Raw genomic sequence first — 18,751 nt, 5'->3', positions numbered from 1 at the left:
TTTTTTTTTTCTTTTGATTAAAGATCAATGTTATTTGCAAATGAGGGTTTATTGTTTCTTAAAAGAGAATGAGTTAGGAGTGAACTCTCTCAAACTCCCCCAAACTCCCTCTAATAAACTCTCTCAAACTCCCTACACTCCCCCAAACTCCCTGAACTCAAAAACACCAAACTCTCTCAAACTCTCTCAAACTCCCTACACTCTCTCAAGATCTCTCAAAATTCCTGAGATTTAAAATACACTCAACTCCCCAGAAATCACTCGAGGACTAACCCCCTGTTAGTTTGTTTATTTTTATGTTAGTGGTAGATCCGGTGCTTGTTATGGCAATTAGTAACAATCAACGGTATCGTGACTCTGCCTGAAGGAATAGAGCCTTTGGTGTTATGGCAATCTGAAGAATCCGGAGAGGAGTGTGTGACTTCTATCTTGATAGTGGTAGATCCGGTGCTTGTTCGTTTCCTCCGTCCTCATCAACGGTATCATCCCTTTCTGTTATTTTCTTACTTTACCAGTAAAGAGACTCTTTGGGAAAGCTAATTTTAGTCTATTGATGTGGTTGGAGTGTTGACTTGGGAAAACTATTGGGAGCTGATGATATGGGGTACTGAATTTACCTATTTCAGATGTTTTATCAGACATTGATGTTCTAGTCCATTGTCTTTTTATTCTCTTATCATGTTCTCAATGTGCTATTTTGGTTATCTTTTGCAGTTTGGGGAAGACTTTACAGTCAATCGCATTACTGTATACTCTTCTTCGGCAGGGATTTGATGGAGAGCCCATGGCTAAAAAGGCAATAATTGTCACTCCTACCAGCCTTGTAAGTAATTGGGAATCTGAAATTAAGAAATGGGTCGGAGATAGACTTCAACTTATTGCTCTTTGTGAGAGCACCAGGGATGATGTTGTTTCTGGATTAGACAGTTTCATTAGACCGCACAGTCCATATCAGGTAAGTCTAAGATTATCTGTCTTGATAAGCTATTACTTTTAGCATGGATACTGATTCATTCTATATTTTACAAGGTGCTAATTGTTTCCTATGAGACATTCCGAATGCATTCGTCAAAATTTGACAAAAGTGGATCCTGCGACCGCACAGTCCAGACACTAACAAATCGGATACAATTATCATATATCTTTCCTTGTATTATCATGGTATGTATAAAATACTGTTTGTCTATCCTTAACTCGAAGATGGTTGTTTTGAATTCAGGCATTAGCTGGTCTTTCATGCAACCGACGCATATTATTGTCAGGGACCCCGATGCAGGTAATAGTCCTTAATCTATGTCTCTCTGATAACATAGTTTTACCTATGTTGATTTGTTTATTAATGGCAGAATGATCTGGAAGAGTTCTTTGCGATGGTTAATTTTACCAATCCAGGAATCTTGGGGGATGCTGCATATTTTCGACGATACTATGAGGTGAGTGTATTGCCTTTGTTTTGTATTCATTGTTATTAATAATCTAGCTGATAGATGCTGGCAATGTAACGTTTCATCTATTTTTGAACTCATCAAATGAAGTCACAGATCATTTCTGGAAGAGAACCTACATCAACAGAAGAAGAGAGAAATCTTAGCGTTGAGCGATCTGCTGAATTAAGCACAAAAGTAAATCAGGTAATCTTGTTTCAGTGTGTGAAACGGTTAAACATCCCCCGAGCTTGTGATATTCTGTTTTTATTTGTCTGTTTCTACTATTGTGGTTTTCGAATAAGCAGCAGTTAACCTCGTCTTTTCTACTCTTGTGGATTTTCATTTCAGTTTATTTTGAGGAGGACCAATGCTTTGCTATCAAATCATCTACCACCAAAGGTAATTCAGCAATTTCAGTCTACTTGATGTGTTATGCAATGCCATTTCGCCTTTGATAGTTTTCAGTTTTGCGATGTTACAAGATATTTTCGATACAGTTTGCACCCATCTTCACCTTTATGAGTTTGTCCTTAACATTACGTAGGTGGAGTCAGTGTAGGTTAGACTTAGGGACACTATAAGAGTAAATAACCACCTGCATGACCCCAGCGAATCAGAAATAAGGTACAAATACACGCTTCGTGGATTGTACCAAGCAACATCATTGAGATATCAGTGTTTCTTTGATTATTAAAGGCTACGCTATCTGTTCCGGGAACATCACTGGAATGTGAACGTTAACATATGATACTTAATCCCTTATCTTAATCATCACTAGAAATTGGTCACTTAGTCAGTTAGTCCCTTATCTTAATCATCTCAAATTCTCAAGAGTGGCATTTGTTTGATAACACAGTAGTTCCTTGATCTGCTTGATACTAGTAGCCATAATGTATAAATTGCTTCATCTGAACTTGTACTACACCTGAAGTTTATTGCATTGAATTTGTCTGCAGATAGTTGAAGTTGTCTGTTGCAAGTTGAGTCCTCTTCAGTCAGAGTTATATAACCATTTTATACATTCCAAAAATGTAGGTCTTTTTTCTTTTCATTTGTCCATTTCAAATGGTTCAGAGAACCTTCTGGTAAATTAATGTAATTGATTTCTCTCTAATTAGTATCTTTTCTCGTTGGTCTCTTCTTTCAGGTTAAGCGAGCAATATCTGAAGAGGCGAAACAATCAAAATTTTTGGCATATATCACTGCTTTGAAAAAGCTTTGCAACCATCATAAGGTAGGGTATCAGTGGAGAGTGCTCTCTTTGTTAGCAGCTGGTATTTGTTGTGTGCTCTTACACTTATGCTTCTTCTGGGGATGCAAAATAAGCTCATGTACTCTTGTATTGGTTGTGGCGTATTTATCATTCTCTATGATGATCCACAGATGTCCAGCTTTACACCATTAGTAAGCATTATTGAGAAGCAAGGTGTAGTCAAGTAGAGGTCAATTTCAAAGCATGAAATGTAGTTTAGTGCAACATAAAACTGTATAACTAATTTATTGATTTTCCTTCATCAGATGAAGTGTTTTTTTTTTTGTTCCCATTTCAGATGATGGAAAACAAAGCTTAGAACTAATTAGTTTCCACTTCCTATCCTAATTTGTAGAAAATACTCCATTTGTTTGTTTCTCCAGCTATATTTATTCTTCAAGGCTTTTGTTTTTGCTTTAAAAGTATCATATATGTTATGTAATTATGTTACTCTGTTTTAGATTGTCTTTACTTCGATAATTAGTATTATGTTCACTTTAGACATCTTCTTTTCAGCTTATCTATAATACGATCAAAAGTGGGTCAGGAACGTCGGGATTTGAGGATTGCATTTGCTTTTTTCCTCCTGCAATGTTTTTTGGAAGGTATATATTCACCTTACTTTTTCTATCTCCTTCCATCTTCCGCGAAATATTTCTAATTTAAGTGTAAACACTGTAAATTTTTAGATCTGGAGCATGGACTGGTGGTGATGGGGTTTGGGTTGAACTTTCTGGGAAGATGCATGTTTTAGCTCGGTTGCTGGCCCAATTGCGTAGCAAAACTGATGACCGTATTGTTCTTGTTTCCAACTATACTCAGGTTTGTATTCATTCTAGCAACGTAACTTCTCCAATTATTGCATAAATTTTAGTTAACAGGAAGCCTCATTTTGCAGTAATTTGTCTTAATTGAAACCATCCTGCATTTACATACAACACATGCTTTTCTATTACTTTATGCAAGTAGTTTCCACTATTAATTTACATCACGTTTATAGCAAGAAATCAGGTGGGCAGAAGTTAGCTTCTTATGGGCCTCCTTAGAGATGATTCACTAATTTTGGTTTACTCACCATGGAATCATCCGCACCGGAGTTACCAATCTACAAAAAGCTGGGTGTTTATGAACCTCCTATTTCCATATATGTGGTGGCCGTTAAATCTTCAATTTGGTTTTAGTTATAATCGGCGTTTGTAGAGCATTGCATGAAGTAGAGAGGAGTTAAAGACATACTTGAAGAGTCCTCATCCGCTGGTTTTGGTAGGTTATTGGTTTGTTGGTTGCTTCGACGGCTTCTTTTTGAAGGAATTTTAGAAAAACATTTTTCCGAAACTCCATTGGCAGAAGTATCCACATTTGTTAAAGACATACTTGAAGAATCCTCATTAGCTGATTTTGGTAGGTTCATTGGTTTCTATATATATATATATATATGGAATTGTAGACTGGGTTAAGCATCTTCTTACCCCACTCATTTGCTTTGATTTTGAATTTGTTTATAATTTTCTTTTTCTTTGTTTTGATAAACTACTCACCCATTTGCTTTGAATTTTGAATAAGTATTTACTTCCCAAAAGAGGCAACAATTTGTCCCTTATTGGATCTTTTTCTGCACTCTATTTTAGTCAGAGAGGCAATAATTTGTCCCTTATTGGATCATTTTTCTGCACAATTTTTAATAGTGAGAGAGGCTTGGTTTGTCCCCTTATAAAGAAATTGGTTTTCACTTTTCAGGTACAGATGAGAGGATTTGAAGGGAATGTGGTCAATGTGTGTAAACATGGAAACATGCCAGTAATAATGGATTCCTTTGCAAAGGGTAATTCCCAAAAATATTAGGAAAAGAATACTTTTTGACTAATTACAATTAGTCGAAAGCAGCGGCAAGAAAATTACTATTAATTGGAAAATATGAAAACTCCTATGCTGAGGGTAATTCCCAAGAATAGGAAAAGAAGACTTTTTGACTAATTACAATTAGTCAAAAGCAGGAAAATGAATTCTTTTTTGTTTTCGGTTAAACATGAGAAGAGAGGTGAACATGGGACGGGCCAACTATATTTAGTTGGCATTTAATTCTATATATGTTTGCCAACATAAGTATAAATGAACAACATTTTCATCTTCGTTTGTGCTTAGGGTAAAGAAAATCACTGTTATTAGGTACTTTTGGTTAATAAATATCTCAAACCATCCGAAAAAATGGCAGGATCATCTCAACAGTCCAACGTAACTTCACTTAACTCAACTGCCCGAACAAGAAATCAATATACTACCATATATGGGAGGAATGGTGTTAAGGCGGATGGTGTTGAGTTTGTTGGCCATAAAAAACCATTTGCTAAGCGTGTAGTAACTAATTTCTACATAACAAAAAATGGCAAGCCACAAACCTTTTTGCCACAGCCCACCGTTCTTTGATTATATCCCGTGCATGTTTACTCAAAGGATCTTGCCAATCAAGAGCTAGTAGAACCATTCCATAAGGAGCCTTCGAATGTAATCGACTAAATGGCAGATTGGAAGACCTTTAACATCAGCTATTCTTGAATTGAAAGTTTCACATGCGTTTGCAGTCATGAGAGTAAAACGACCTGTTCTAGCCTTTACCCTGGCCCACATTTTCGGTCCAAAATCCACTACAGATTTTAAAGCAGCGGGGCTGGCTAAACCTAGGTCTCTCATAGCAAGTTCATACTCATCATTGCTAAATGCTTTGCATCTCTTGTAAATGCCACCGAAGCCGCGACGTTGTGGTAAGTTTGTTTGATGTTTTCTGCAAGGTCAAACATTACAGGACTGACCTATAAGTACAACATGAAGCATGCATATATATATGTCTGAAATGTATCATACAGAAGGGTGGACAACAAAACTTGTTTGGACTGTACATATATATGTGACCACTATTGTGTGTATATATCCTATATGGTACTACTCTAGTACATTATATGCAATATGATGCTATTTTCATTGATCTGAACTACGTATCTAATGATACAAGGGACCAGATGCTATTGTCATTGATCTGAACTACGTATCTAATGATACAAGGGACTAACTAACTTCATAACTCTGTCTAGATACGTACATATAAAGAGCTACAGTCTGATAAGCAACACTAAATACAAATCAAGGTTAACGTTATATCCATTCAGATAACTAACACCAAATCTATTTAAACAGAAAACTGGTGAATTTATAGTATATAAAGTCTTGTTAAATACTTGAAAGGTGGTGGATGCAATATACTTGATTAGCACAAGGAAATGCCAACCTTATGGCTCTACCGATCGATTGATGCCTGTCTGTTGCCACAACAACATCTTCATTCATAACATACTTATCGCCAAGTAGTTCGGCTAACTTTCTCATAAACTATTCCCAAGATTCATTATTCTCTGAATCAACAACAGCAAAAGCCATAGGATAGATCGACTCGTCGGGATCCATTCCAACGGCTGACAGTAAAACACCTTGGCGTGGCCCTGTAAGATGTGTACCATCAACCGCAAAAGCGGGTCTGAAACAGTTTTTGAATCCTTCAATACATACTCCAAAAGAAAAGAAATAATATAGAAAAAAATCATCCGAATCAGTTACAATCTCGGTAACAGTACCCTTGTTACGAAAACCAAGCATGTGACTATAACCAACGAGGTGTTGGTACGATTCATCGGGGCTACCTTTGATCAGCTCCATACCGCGCTTGCAAGCGTTGTATGCCTGCCGGTAATTGATAACCACTCCATGTTCCCTTTTTAAGTCCTTAATCAGTTTTTTTGGTGTATATGCCGCATCTAGTTCTTTGAATTTGTGCTTGAAAAGCTCTGCAATTCCAGCAGCGACCGCTTTGGTTCTCAATTCAGGATCAGTACTTTTGTTGCTTTCACAAGTATGCACATCGTTCGCAACTGTGAGTTTCCACCACCCACAAGAATCTAAGGGAACTGCTCGAAGACGCCACTGGCATGTCTTGTCTTTGCATTTGGAAATAAACCTTTGGCTGTCGGATTTAAAAGCTTTGTACTCAAAATTTCTTTCTACTTTGGCTATTGCAAGAATAAGTTTCAGCACCTCCTTTCTTTTGAAAGTGTTACCCACACGTAGATCATTATACTTCATTTCCATTGGGAGTTCATGAATATCTAGTATTGGCGCTGGAGTTGATGGCGCATCATGAAGACAGCAGAGTTTCTTGGCTGATGAAGTCATTACTGGTTCAAGACATCTCCTAGCCTTTGGACCACTAATACGCGCTGATAAAACAAAACATTCAACATTAGTGTGACAATTTGATCAGGACAAACATAATACAAAAATACAATACTAAGAGGGACAAATTAACGTGCCTTTAACACCACCATCTCCCTTGGCGGTTTCATTCTTGGACTGATAATCCTCACTGAAACTCGACGTCAGATTGTTAAGAGGGGTCAAGGGAGTGTGGGGAAGCATCTTGGATCCGCTGTCATCTCCAGTAGTTGTTTTGGGAGTTACGGGAGAAATATCTACTTTTACTTCTTCTCCATATTTGATTGTGTAAAAGCTTGGGACTCCACATGTCTGGCCAACATAAAAAATCAAAATTTCTTCGCTAACAATCTTAATCCTTTGCTTAAATGCGGTTTCCGGGACATCTATGAGGCCATACACATCAAAACAAGGTTGGTGCAAGAAACCTAGAACATCCATTGCTGCCTTCTTCACATCCTCAAAAGTGTACTTATCAGGTACCCCTGCAAGATGTGTCATACCTTTGTAGTTATCATTACCTTCTTTGTGCACCCATTCTCCATCGTAGTGGATGAGAACAACTTTGCTTATCATTATGGAGACGACAAATTAGTAACTGCATTTCACAAAACATAACATACTATCAGTTATAAGATCATCCTGTATCATGAACCCTACATAAATTAAGTAACCAAACCACAAAATTAAAGATAACCCATACCTTATTTCACTGTACATATTCAAGAACCGCAATACCTTATTTCACTGTATTGGATTCGAATCCCCAATACATATTCAAGAACCCTAACTTTGAGTTTGAAAGTAACCCAAATTTAATATCGAATTTGAAAGAGATAAAAGTCAAGCTCACCTATAGATCCTTCCTTCTCTATCTCAGTTGGATGATTAGCTTTCATGGTGTAGCAGCTGCCATGAAAAAGAAAAAAAAGATGAAAGAAGGAAGAAGAAGAAGATGAACCGCTAAAAAAAAGAATGAAGGTGGGTTATGTAAGGAAAAGAGGGGTGTAACGGGGGCGTAAGGAAGGTGAAGCGTTAGGGTCCCTTCAAATGGTAGGGTCCCGACTTAGAGAGTCTTGACCCTAGTAAAAATGTTATCACTTCGTTCATCCCTGTTGTCACCTACATTGCACCTACGTGGTCGACTTGAGAAAGGTCCTTAGCCAAGGGTCCCGACTTCTTAACTAAAGTCCTGACCCTGGTGCAAAAGGTCCTCACCTTGTTTCGTTCTACTTGTCATCTACATGGTACCTACATGGCGCTTAGGTGGTCAAGTTAAAAGGTCCTTAAACTAAGGTCCAGATGGTCCAGTACAGAGTCCCGACCTTCTTGAAGGGACCCTGCATACTTAAGTACATCAAAAAAAAAAAATTCTAATATTTTTTTAATATACGCCTAGGGTTCGGTAAAGAGTCCGGACCCTGTGTATAGGACCCTGGCACTAAAAAACCACATAAAAATAATTATTTTAATTTTTGAAAGTTGGAAATAATATCAAACAACTAAGGGTCCTGTATTATTAGGGACATAAATATCATATAGTGGCATTTTTGGTAGGTTGGGGTTAGGAGTGGCACTTTTGGAAACCCATTTACAAAAGTGGCATTTCCACCAATTGACTAGTATTTCAACACATGGGCGGCTATATATATAAAAAAAAAGGCGCTTATAGCCTTACAGGATAGGCAATCATTTACAAGACTGTAATTATTTTTTATTTCAACACAAAGAGGTTTGTTGTTATTCCTTGCAATTGCAAACGAAAAGATTAAACAACTGGACAGTAAAAAGTAAGAAAGATGAAATCAGAAATCATGGGCGTAGCATTTGCAGAAAATCAGGAATGGGTCATTGAAAAGGTTACTTTTGTGGAGAAAAGCTTATACAGTACAATTCAAAGATGAAAACGAGGTTCGATTGAAGGGAAAGTATGGGATTGCAATTACAAAAGGTAGGAAAGAATTTTGAAATAAAATCTAAAATCAGCTATCAGTAGTGAGGACAATAAGAGCAACCACAGTCACGACCAAATTTGGGTACTAAACCCAAATTTGGTCCCAGAAAGTATCGCAGTGGTGAGGAGTAAACCCAAATTTAGTCGCCAAATTTAGGGTTTGAGACCAAATATGGTCGTCGGCCCAGACTAAAAAAGATATAGTGGGACGGAAGTATTAGGAGCGTATGATACCAGGCGTAAGTTTAATCACCGTATACAATCAGGCGAGCATATAATCACCGTATGAGTCAGGCGCATGTATAAACTCCGCCCCCTTCAAACGCGTCAGACGATGTTAATACTTACGCCTGAAATGGGACGGATGTATAAAGGGCGTATGAATGAGGCGCAGTTATAAAAAACGTCTGGGTTGGGCGCATGTATTGTGAGCGTCTGTGTCTAGGCGTATCTTTAATGTACGTCTGGTATGGGCGTAACTTTAATGTACGTCTGGGTGAGGCGTAACTTTAATGTACGTCTGGGCGAGGCGTATCTTTAATGTACGTTTGTTAGCAGGCGTAACTTTTGTTAACGTCTGGTTTGGGCGCATTAACATTTAGAATCCGTCTAATAAGCTAGGTGACAAAGGGACAAAGAAACCCATTCTAATAAGCATTCTGCATTGAACAGGTTCTCAAATCCCATGTACCTTCTGATAAAATCTTGAGGAAAATGTTAGCTATACGGTACCACAGGCCTGTTTATTAAGATGCAAAATGAATTTTATTGCTTTTACATTCCTTTTTATAAGCTGAAACAACGGGAATATTCAGCACCAGCAAATAGAAGTAAAAAAAAGATTGAAAGTTATAAAAATAATAGAATTTAACCTAGGAAGATTGCACACTCAAAAAGACTGTTAATGCTAAAACTACTGTCAGACGGATTCTAAATATACGTCCGGCCCAGACGCACCTTCCTTCTCCGCCCAAACCATACGCAACTTCCATCTCCGCCCAGTCCATACGCAACTTCCATCTCCACCCGACACAGACGCAGTTTCTATCTGCGTTTGAATGAGACGCAATTTGTAACTCCGTCCCAGCAAACGCAATTACCATCTACGTCCCGTGCACGGCGTGAATAATACCTACGTCCCATTCAAGCGCGCATTATACCTCCGTTTCATTCAGACGCATATTATAAACACGCTCCATCAAGAAACGTGGATATAAGTTGCGTCCCGCATCAAACATGGGTATAAGTTACGCTTCACCAAATTTTGGTATTCTCCCACTGCGCTTGAACACACGGAAAACCAAATTTTTTTGATTTTTAGTCTGGCTTTTGGTATTTGGTCCGTCTCATGACTGTGGTTGCTCTAAGGCAGCAGAAGAATAATAACGGTGCCTAACTAATCTTTTATCTTTGACTGTGGAGGTTGATTTGTTTGGATATGTTTTTGGTGACAATATAGTAATATGCTCACTGGTGGAGCTGGCTAATAGACATGGTTTTGGTGTTGGAATATCAATTTTCCACACCAAAAACAGTTGGAAATACTTGAGAAAATTGCACAGAACAAAATTTTGCAAATGCAGAAAATTAAAATAAATACACTAAGAACTTTAAGCATGGATTTACTCACCACAAAAGTAAATGAAAATAGACTTTCAGGTTTTATCAGTATCTTTAAGAAAATAATAATGCAGGGAAACTATAAAGAGTCTGGAAGGTGAAACAAACCGGCATCACTACAAGTTGAATAAGTGTTTTTGGCAAAAATGGAACCAAGATAAAAGATGATTATTTATTTTAGAAACAAATTTATACCAAATTTATAGTTTACTACTCCCTCCGTTCTTTTTTAATAGGCCAGTTTCTATAAATAAAAGTTTCAAAAAAATAGGCCAGTTTCCTAATTGGGAAAGTCAAATGTTATTTTATTTTTTGGGACCACTTTTCTCTTAACTTCTTTTGATGACAAGTGTCATGTGGACCACTTCACTTTACTTCTTTTGCTAACAAGTGTCATGGGGACCATTTCACTTCACTTCTTTTATTGACAAGTGTCATGAGGACCACTTTCAATGATTAGTTCTCTTAATTTCCTTAAATTTCGCTAAAAACAAAACTGGCCTATTAAAAAAGAACGGAGGGAGTAACATACTGTAAGAAAAATAAAAAGATTTTTTCTACACGTTCATTGCAGAAGTTCACATATAACACAACACAGTAAATAAGAATGAGAAAGCTAAGCACTTCCAGCAATGAACTTGTATTTGATACACAAAAATGATGTCGCAAAGTTACACCCGGAGACATACACACTTATAAGAGCATAACATTATTTTTACCTCCCTCACCAATAGTCTCTTGCAGCATGGGTTGACTTGTTGCTGGTGACCGGTCTCTGCCAGCTATCATGCTTGTATCAGTTGAAGTGTCGATTTGGGTATTTGTAGTTTTTGATGCAAACGATAGTGAATCATCATCGTTAATAAAAGAGCTCATATCACTGAACTGCCAGTCTGTAATGTCAGGATTTTCTTATGGAATCACTGGCAACCGCGGAATAACGGATCTTGAGATATTATGATGAATAATAAGTAAACCAAGCACAAACAACTATAATAATACGAGAAAGATAAATCAACTTATAAGACACAAGATTTATAGTGGTTCGACCAATACATACAACTTGTATATATTGTCTACGTCCACTTTGAGCCGCACCAACTCAAATCCACTATGAAGAAAAACGATTACAACGTTGTGTGAATCCCATCAAACCCTTGGTTACACCGCAACAATTACCCGAGACGATAACCTTGTCTCTTGTTCCTCACCAACATGCTCTCACAACGAAACCCTAGCCTTTTTCCCTAAAAGCTATACAAGAAAGAACTCTCTTTTCTCTCTAAAACAATTTTCTTCATACAATTCTACAAGGCCTAATTACCTATTTATATAGGTTACAAACTTGTCCACCAAGAATTCTAGCCATTTTAGGAAAACCTTTTCCCAAAACAGTCACGGTAACTTAGGAAATAATTAGTCTTCAATCAACTAACAATCTTCCACTTTGAATACTCATTTATTGTCTTCAATTCTCCTTTTCTTCAACTTTGGATTTGACGGTGCTAAAACATCTTCATGTCAGTGCGGCTTCCCTCCCAGATCCTCATTTTGAGAGACCAACTAAAGCTTTGCTGAGCTTTAGCTTGTCTGATGTAACTCCCTTGGTAAACATATCCGCCGGATTCTTCGAACCAAGAATCTTCTCGAGCTTCAACTCCCCTTCTTCTAAGAGATCCAGAATGAAATGATAACGAATATCTATATGCTTCATCCTAGCATGATAGGATGATTTCTTGGCTAAATGTATAGAGTTTTGACTATCGCCAAACAGAACACTATCCCGTTGTTCCTTTCCCAACTCATCTAACAAATCTCGTAACCAAATCATCTCCTTGCTCGCTTCTGTTAATGCTACGTACCCTGCTTCCGTAATAGACAATGTCACCAAATTCTGTAAACATGAGTTCCAACATACTGCAGTTGACCCCATAGTATAAACATAACCTTTCGTACTTCTCCTTTTATCTACATTACCTGCGAAGTCTGCATCCACATAACCCCTCAAGATAGAACCACCTTTTCCATAACACAATGGTACGTTTGTGTTACCTCTCAAATACCTGAGAATCCACTTCACAGCTTCCCAATGTTTTTTTCCTGGGTTGCTTGCATATCTACTCACTACTCCCACTGCATGTGTAATATCCGGTCTCGTGCACACCAAAGCATACATTAGACTCCCAATAGCCGAAGAATATGGTACGTTAGCCATGTACTCCTTTTCTTCATTTGTCTTCGCACACTACATACTTGAAAAACGAATTTGACTTCCAAGTGGAGAACTAACTGGTTTTAACATTCTCCATATTGAACCTTTTCAACACTCGTTCAATATATTTAGCCCGACTAAGCATAAGTACACCCTTATCTCTGTCTCTTATGATCCTGTTAGAGCATTGCTCGGTCGAACTCGCATGCGTTATTATCTCAAACATGTTTGTCAATGTTAGTGATCAAAACTATAAGTCTTGATTTCTAGTCTATTATAGATAAGTCTCGGACTAGGATAGAAAGTGTAGTTGAGCTCAAGGACTTCATGGCGATACATCATACAAGTAAAAGAACTACTCAAGGAACCGGTGGAACTTCTCGACAAAAAGGTATGTGAAGACTTGAATTTATCTATCACTCAAAAGTATATCTACTCTATCTCCTACTCTTTGAGACAAGAAGTCATATGTTATATAATATATATATATATAGACTTTGATTATACACATTTGGTATTTCGATCCGAGTATATCTCGCCTATCTATATCTCGAAATAAGAGTTGGTAAGCTTTTCGCTTTAACCAAGTTTATCTTTACCATGTGATGAAAGTCATGATATGTTTCAATCATCTTGAAAATTGCTTTGACGAGAAATGGTGTAACAACTACATACCATCCTCAAAGAATGTTTCAATGATTGAACTGAGAGTTTTGATTACATAACCAATGGTGGACATAAGCATTGTTTTGGAAACACATTTATGTATAAGTTATTCCTTGAACCAAAGTTTGCGAACTTTGTTGATCAAGAGAACCGGAAGAATGGCATGAGCCAAGTCCGCGAACTGCCGAAGTTCTCAAACCCGAGAATTTTTACTAGAGTTGACAAACTACTTGCGTGAAACTAAGTCCGCGAACTGGCAAAGTTCTCATACTCGAGAATTTCTGCTGGATTTTGTAAACTCTGCCCGGTAACTTAAATCCGCGAACCTAGTCTGCGAACTTGAGAAGGTTATATATCTGAATATGATTTCTGAACTTAAAAATTAAAAAGACTAAGGAATTCAGTTTGCAAACTGTAGCTATAAAAGTTTATGAACCGATTCGAGTGAATCAAATCATCTTTGCTTCAATTGTGTCTTGTGCAGTACATGATATTTCCTTGCAATTGAACAACTCTCTAACTAGTTTATTTGAAGTCATTTGAACTAGTTATGGTGAAGAAGAATGTGGTTTATATGAAATGCTCATATGGCTAACCTTTTGGTTAACTATTGTTGAACCAACAAGTGCATAAGTTTGGGTAGGTTAACAAACCTAGAAGCGTGCATTGTCAAGTGTGTATAGCAAGATAAGTTTTCGATCTAACAGTTAAGAAATATTATCTTGAATCTAAATCAGGTTTTCATCTAACGGTGGATATTGATTGCTTTGTTACCAAGGTAACTTAATTGCAAACCCTGATTTGAAAGACTATATAAGGGGAACTCTAGAATCTATGCAAAACTAATCCCCACACCTCACGTATGATACTAGTTTGCATACTAGAGTCGGTTCTCCTTTAACCTTTGGTTTTCTTCTTCTAAAACCAGGTTAACGACTTAAAGACTTCACTGGGATTGTGAAGCCATACCGATACTACTTTCATCGTAGTTGTGTGATCTGATCTTGCATCTTCTATCGTACGAGTACAATCAGATTGATTGGATTGAGATTGATATCTCCGATAGGAAAGACATAAAAAGTAATCACAAATATCTTCGTCTCATTGTTTGTGATTCCGCAATATCTTGTTTCGCTACCATACGATTAAGATTGTTGTGAGGTGATTGATAACTCTAGGCTGTTCTTCGGGAATATAAGACCGGATTATCAATTGTTTCCTGTTCACCTTGATTATTATCAAAAGACGGAACAAAACCTTTTAGGGTTTATCTGTGGGAGACAGATTGATCCTTTGATAGACTTGTCTGTGTGAGACAGATTTCTTTATTGTCAAAGCCTGCGATTTTGGGTCGTAGCAAATCTTAGTTGTGGGTGAGATCAGCTAAAGGAATCAAGTGCGCAGGGAGTACAATTGTACCTTGGATCAGTGGGACACTGATTGGGGTTCAACTACAGTCCAGTCCGAAGTTAGCTTGGAGTAGGCTAGTCTCTGTAGCGGCTTAATACAGTGTGTGTTCAATCTGGACTAGGTCCCTGGGTTTTTCTGCATTTGCGATTTCCTCGTTAACAAAATTGCTGATGTCTGTGTTATTTCAATTTCCGCATTACATTGTTTTATCTTTATAATTGAAATAATACAGGTTGTGCGTTTAGATCATCAATTAGAGTAATCCACCTTTGGTTGTTGATTGCCATTGATTGATCCTTGGATATTGGTCTTTGGTACCATCCAAGTTATTCCTTGTATTTGAATAGAAATCGCAGTTCTTGCTTGAGTAAATCAAATCAAGAAGAGAGATATAAACTCGTTGATATACTTTTAATTGATTGAGTCTTGTTGATTCTCTTAAAAGTATATTCGAGTTTGTCAATACAAATTACTAAGCGAAATATTGGGTGGTGTTGTTAGACCCCACGCTTTTTCAATTGGTATCAGAGTAGGAAAACACGTTTAAGACCTTACAAGTCTGTGTTTGTAGCAATCTGACTCTATGAACATAGGTGTTATCTCTATTAACATACCACCAGTCTTCGATGGCTCTAATTACTTATGGTGAAAAATTTCTATGCGAGCTTTTCTTCAAGCGCGTGAATTTCAATCATGGGTATATGTTGTTAATGGCTATGATGCTCCCGTTGTGGCAGTTGGAGATGTAAACGTTCCCAACAATATTGGTGAACATAGTCCTGCCGAGATACTTGCTACAAAGCAAAATTCCGATGGTTTGAATGCCATCATACATGCCATTACCCCAAATCCTCAGCACCATGTGTCAAATTGCACTAGGTCTAAAGATGCTTGGGATATCTTAGAAACCGAATTTGACGGTAACTCCAGTGAAAAGGAAGCTAGGCTTCAAAACCTTAATTCTTATTGGGAGAACCTTTGTATGGTAGATGAAGATACATTTGATGAATTTAATCACAGAGTGTCTGAAATTGTTAATGCATCTTTTGCATTGGGTAAGACTATTCCTGAAAAGGACATTGTGATGAAAATTCTCAGATCGCTGCCATCTAGATACGAGTCTAAGAAGCATGCCATAGTTGAGGGAAATAACCTTGATAATCTTTCCACATTGTTTGGAAAGCTAAAGATCTTTTATCATGAGCATACATCCAAAATCGGAAAGGATGTTTCCTTTAAAGTACATAAGAACACTAAATTACTTGATAAAAGTAAAAGTGTTTATGTCTCTGAGGATGATCTGTCCGAGGGTGATTTTTCGGATGAAGATCTTGAAAAATCAGTCTCCTTGATCACAAAACAGTTTAGGGATCTTCTATTGAAGAGAAGTAAATGGTTTTTAAGAGACAAACCTAGGTCATCAGATAAACCTCACAATCGCGTTCCTCCTAAAAACAGGGATGCTGACGAGGCTGATGACGAGGATATGCCACAATGCTTTAAGTGTAAAGGTTTTTGTCATTTTCAAACGAGTTCCCAAATCGTAGAAAATACACTGGGAATAAAAGACTTGCTGTAACACTTGATGAGATGTCTGATATCTATGATTCTGATGAAGATAGGAAATCAAGTGTTGGTCTTCTATGTGAAAACATTGATTTTGATAATTGTAGCAATACATATATCAACCTTGATGGTTTCGGTGAAGAAGAGAATCCAATCAAGCTGGAAGAATCAATTGACCCATCCTTTGGAAACTCTGTCTGTAATGTTTCAGGATCTACTATGTGTCTAGCCGCTTTCACACCACAGATGGCTGAATACTATCCAAGATTGACGTGCTCGTTTTTTTCTCAGAAGGGTCATGAACTATCAAGATTTTACAAGTACAAACATCAAGTGAGGCACGCCAACAAACTTCAACGAAGAGCAAATCGATTGGCAAGGAAGCTTAAACTTGCTCAGAAGACTGCTGAGACATGTAAGATTTTATCTTCGTCTAAGAAGTTGGTTTCCAAAGACAAAATAAGACCATTAGAGAAGAAGGTATGGTCAAATCGCTTTGATAGACAGAAGTCAGAGGATTCCTCTAAAGAGGAAAATGGTGGACAAATTGTTGTTCACCACAGCAAAAATTAATTGTGTTGTTTGGTAAATCTTATCTCATGTGCCTGATCAAAAGAGATAAGATTGTGTACCGCTCAGGATTTAAGAAAAGTTTTTTTTCTTAGGTTTGTTTTCCTTGTATCAAATAAAATAAAGGGTTATTATCGACAATTCTACTCTTTATAGGGTTTAGAGTTGAACGTCCACGAACCTGTTTAAAGGTTGCGAACCCTACATTCCTTTTTCCTCTCTGATATCCTTTATGTCTTAAGACTGATTGATGAGATTGTGAATTCCACTCACAAAAACCAGTTGTTTATAACTGTTCTCTAAGCATCATGTCTTTGGATGGAAAATATGTCAACATGATTGTTAAGCCATCAATCAAGGAAAAATAGAATTCTCCAGCAACTCCGTCCTTGAAAAGAAAGAGGAGGAATACAAGAAAGCCAAGGGATGTCCCTTCTAACCCTCAGAAGTTTTCCGACGATCTTGATGAGTTGAAGGAAGTAAGAAAGGAGATTCGTGAAATAAAGGCTTGCGTTTTAAGATCTTTGGAAATTCAGAAAGCTCTGTTTCGACATCATCAGCCAAGACGGTTTGTCGATATTAACTCCTATCTCCACGAACCATATGTTACAATGGTTGTTGACGACAAGGAGTTCGGGAATGATAAAGAATTTCTCAAAGATTTTGTTGCCCAGTATGTCTTCTTTTTGAGTTAGTTGGAAGAATAACTAGTGCTTTGAATATCAATGATTTAGACTACACGTAGATATTATTTTTCATCTTCTTGTTCTTTTTTAGGTTTATTGGTTTAAATTCTAAAAACATTTTGGAGGATGTTTTTTTCCAGTATTAATCTTTATGATTTGTTATATTGCAATTTTCATGGGATATTGGTGTTTACGTCCGTAAACTATGTTTATCCCATCCTTTGTCAAAAGTAAAGTCGTTCGTGATCGGTATTCACGTACTGGTAAAATGATGAATGGACTTTTGACAAATACAAAAGTTAAGCCTATATTGTCAAATATTTGATGGAAGATAGGTTAAAATCTTTTGTTTTCAAGGATTATGTCTATAAATATCGTTATGCAAATAGTGATGGAAAATAGAATGAATCCTTGTGTATTCCGCAGTATTGATCATCCCTGATCCACATTTTATGTATTACTGTGAGGCTCTATAATGTATCTTATGTTGAGCACTATACAGCCAAGTTGATTTTTTTTAGCTTAGTTGGTGTTCCGTGAGATATGTTATGTCGAGCATATTGAACTAAATAAATAATCTTATTTGGTTATTTAGTTATTGCTCCGTAAGATTTCTTATGTCGAGAAAAACAAATGACAATTAAATTGATTACTTTTGTGATTAGTTTGGTTGTGTATTCCGATTAGATTAATTATAGGTTCTCTTGTAATTAATCTAGTTGAGTATTTTCGTGTCTCCATAAGTTCTCTTATGTTGAGCATAATCAATTGAATTGATCACTTTCTGTGCTTAATTTGGTTGCGTATTCCGATTAAATTAATCATGGGTTTACTTGTGATTAATTTAATTGAGTTTTTCGGATATAGAAAATCATTCTTATGGTTTTTGGTGTCCAATAAAAATCCTTCCTTTCCTTCGAAATTAAGGTCGCTCTTGTTTTTCCTTCGGGAATGACATCAAATGGGGGAGAGTTCTTTTGAACTTGTGCCTAATGGTCATATCTTGAGGGGTGTGCGGCTGTGGAATTTTAGAGGGGTTATCTTGTATCTTTAAACTTCTTGATGAATGCATTTAGCTTCGGATTTATGATTGCATCTAAATAAGTTGGTATGTATTTTTTCCTTTTATCA

The 18,751-nt window shown here is 37.0% G+C and overlaps 1 protein-coding gene and 1 pseudogene across 8 annotated transcripts; one reads left to right on the top strand and one right to left on the bottom strand.

Moving 5' to 3' along the window:
- The first annotated feature begins 200 nt into the window (after positions 1–200).
- LOC113271477 (protein CHROMATIN REMODELING 25-like) lies at positions 201–4,783 on the top strand. Of its 8 annotated transcripts, none has more exons than XM_026521352.1 (12): positions 202–479; positions 566–604; positions 715–955; positions 1,220–1,276; positions 1,347–1,433; positions 1,536–1,631; positions 1,776–1,826; positions 2,384–2,458; positions 2,575–2,661; positions 3,196–3,284; positions 3,369–3,501; positions 4,417–4,588. In XM_026521352.1, the coding sequence occupies exons 2-12, from the start codon at positions 600–602 to the stop codon at positions 4,519–4,521; spliced, it is 1,026 nt and encodes a 341-aa protein (XP_026377137.1). In that variant the 5' UTR covers positions 202–479; positions 566–599; the 3' UTR covers positions 4,522–4,588. The 8 variants fall into 8 exon arrangements, 7 of the variants coding, with proteins under 7 accessions (XP_026377142.1, XP_026377138.1, XP_026377137.1 ...); XR_003322172.1 differs by adding an exon at positions 3,680–4,080 and having other exon boundaries at positions 206–604; positions 4,417–4,783; XM_026521357.1 differs by having other exon boundaries at positions 201–604; positions 715–823.
- Positions 4,784–11,138: 6,355 nt separating this feature from the next.
- Positions 11,139–18,751, bottom strand: part of LOC113273244 — a 37,740-nt pseudogene continuing 30,127 nt past the window's right edge.

The sequence above is a fragment of the Papaver somniferum genome, chromosome 4 (genome assembly GCF_003573695.1).
Source record: "Papaver somniferum cultivar HN1 chromosome 4, ASM357369v1, whole genome shotgun sequence".
NCBI lineage: Eukaryota > Viridiplantae > Streptophyta > Magnoliopsida > Ranunculales > Papaveraceae > Papaver > Papaver somniferum.
Note: the sequence above shows the minus strand (reverse complement) of the source record. Positions and strands in the feature narration are given on the sequence as shown.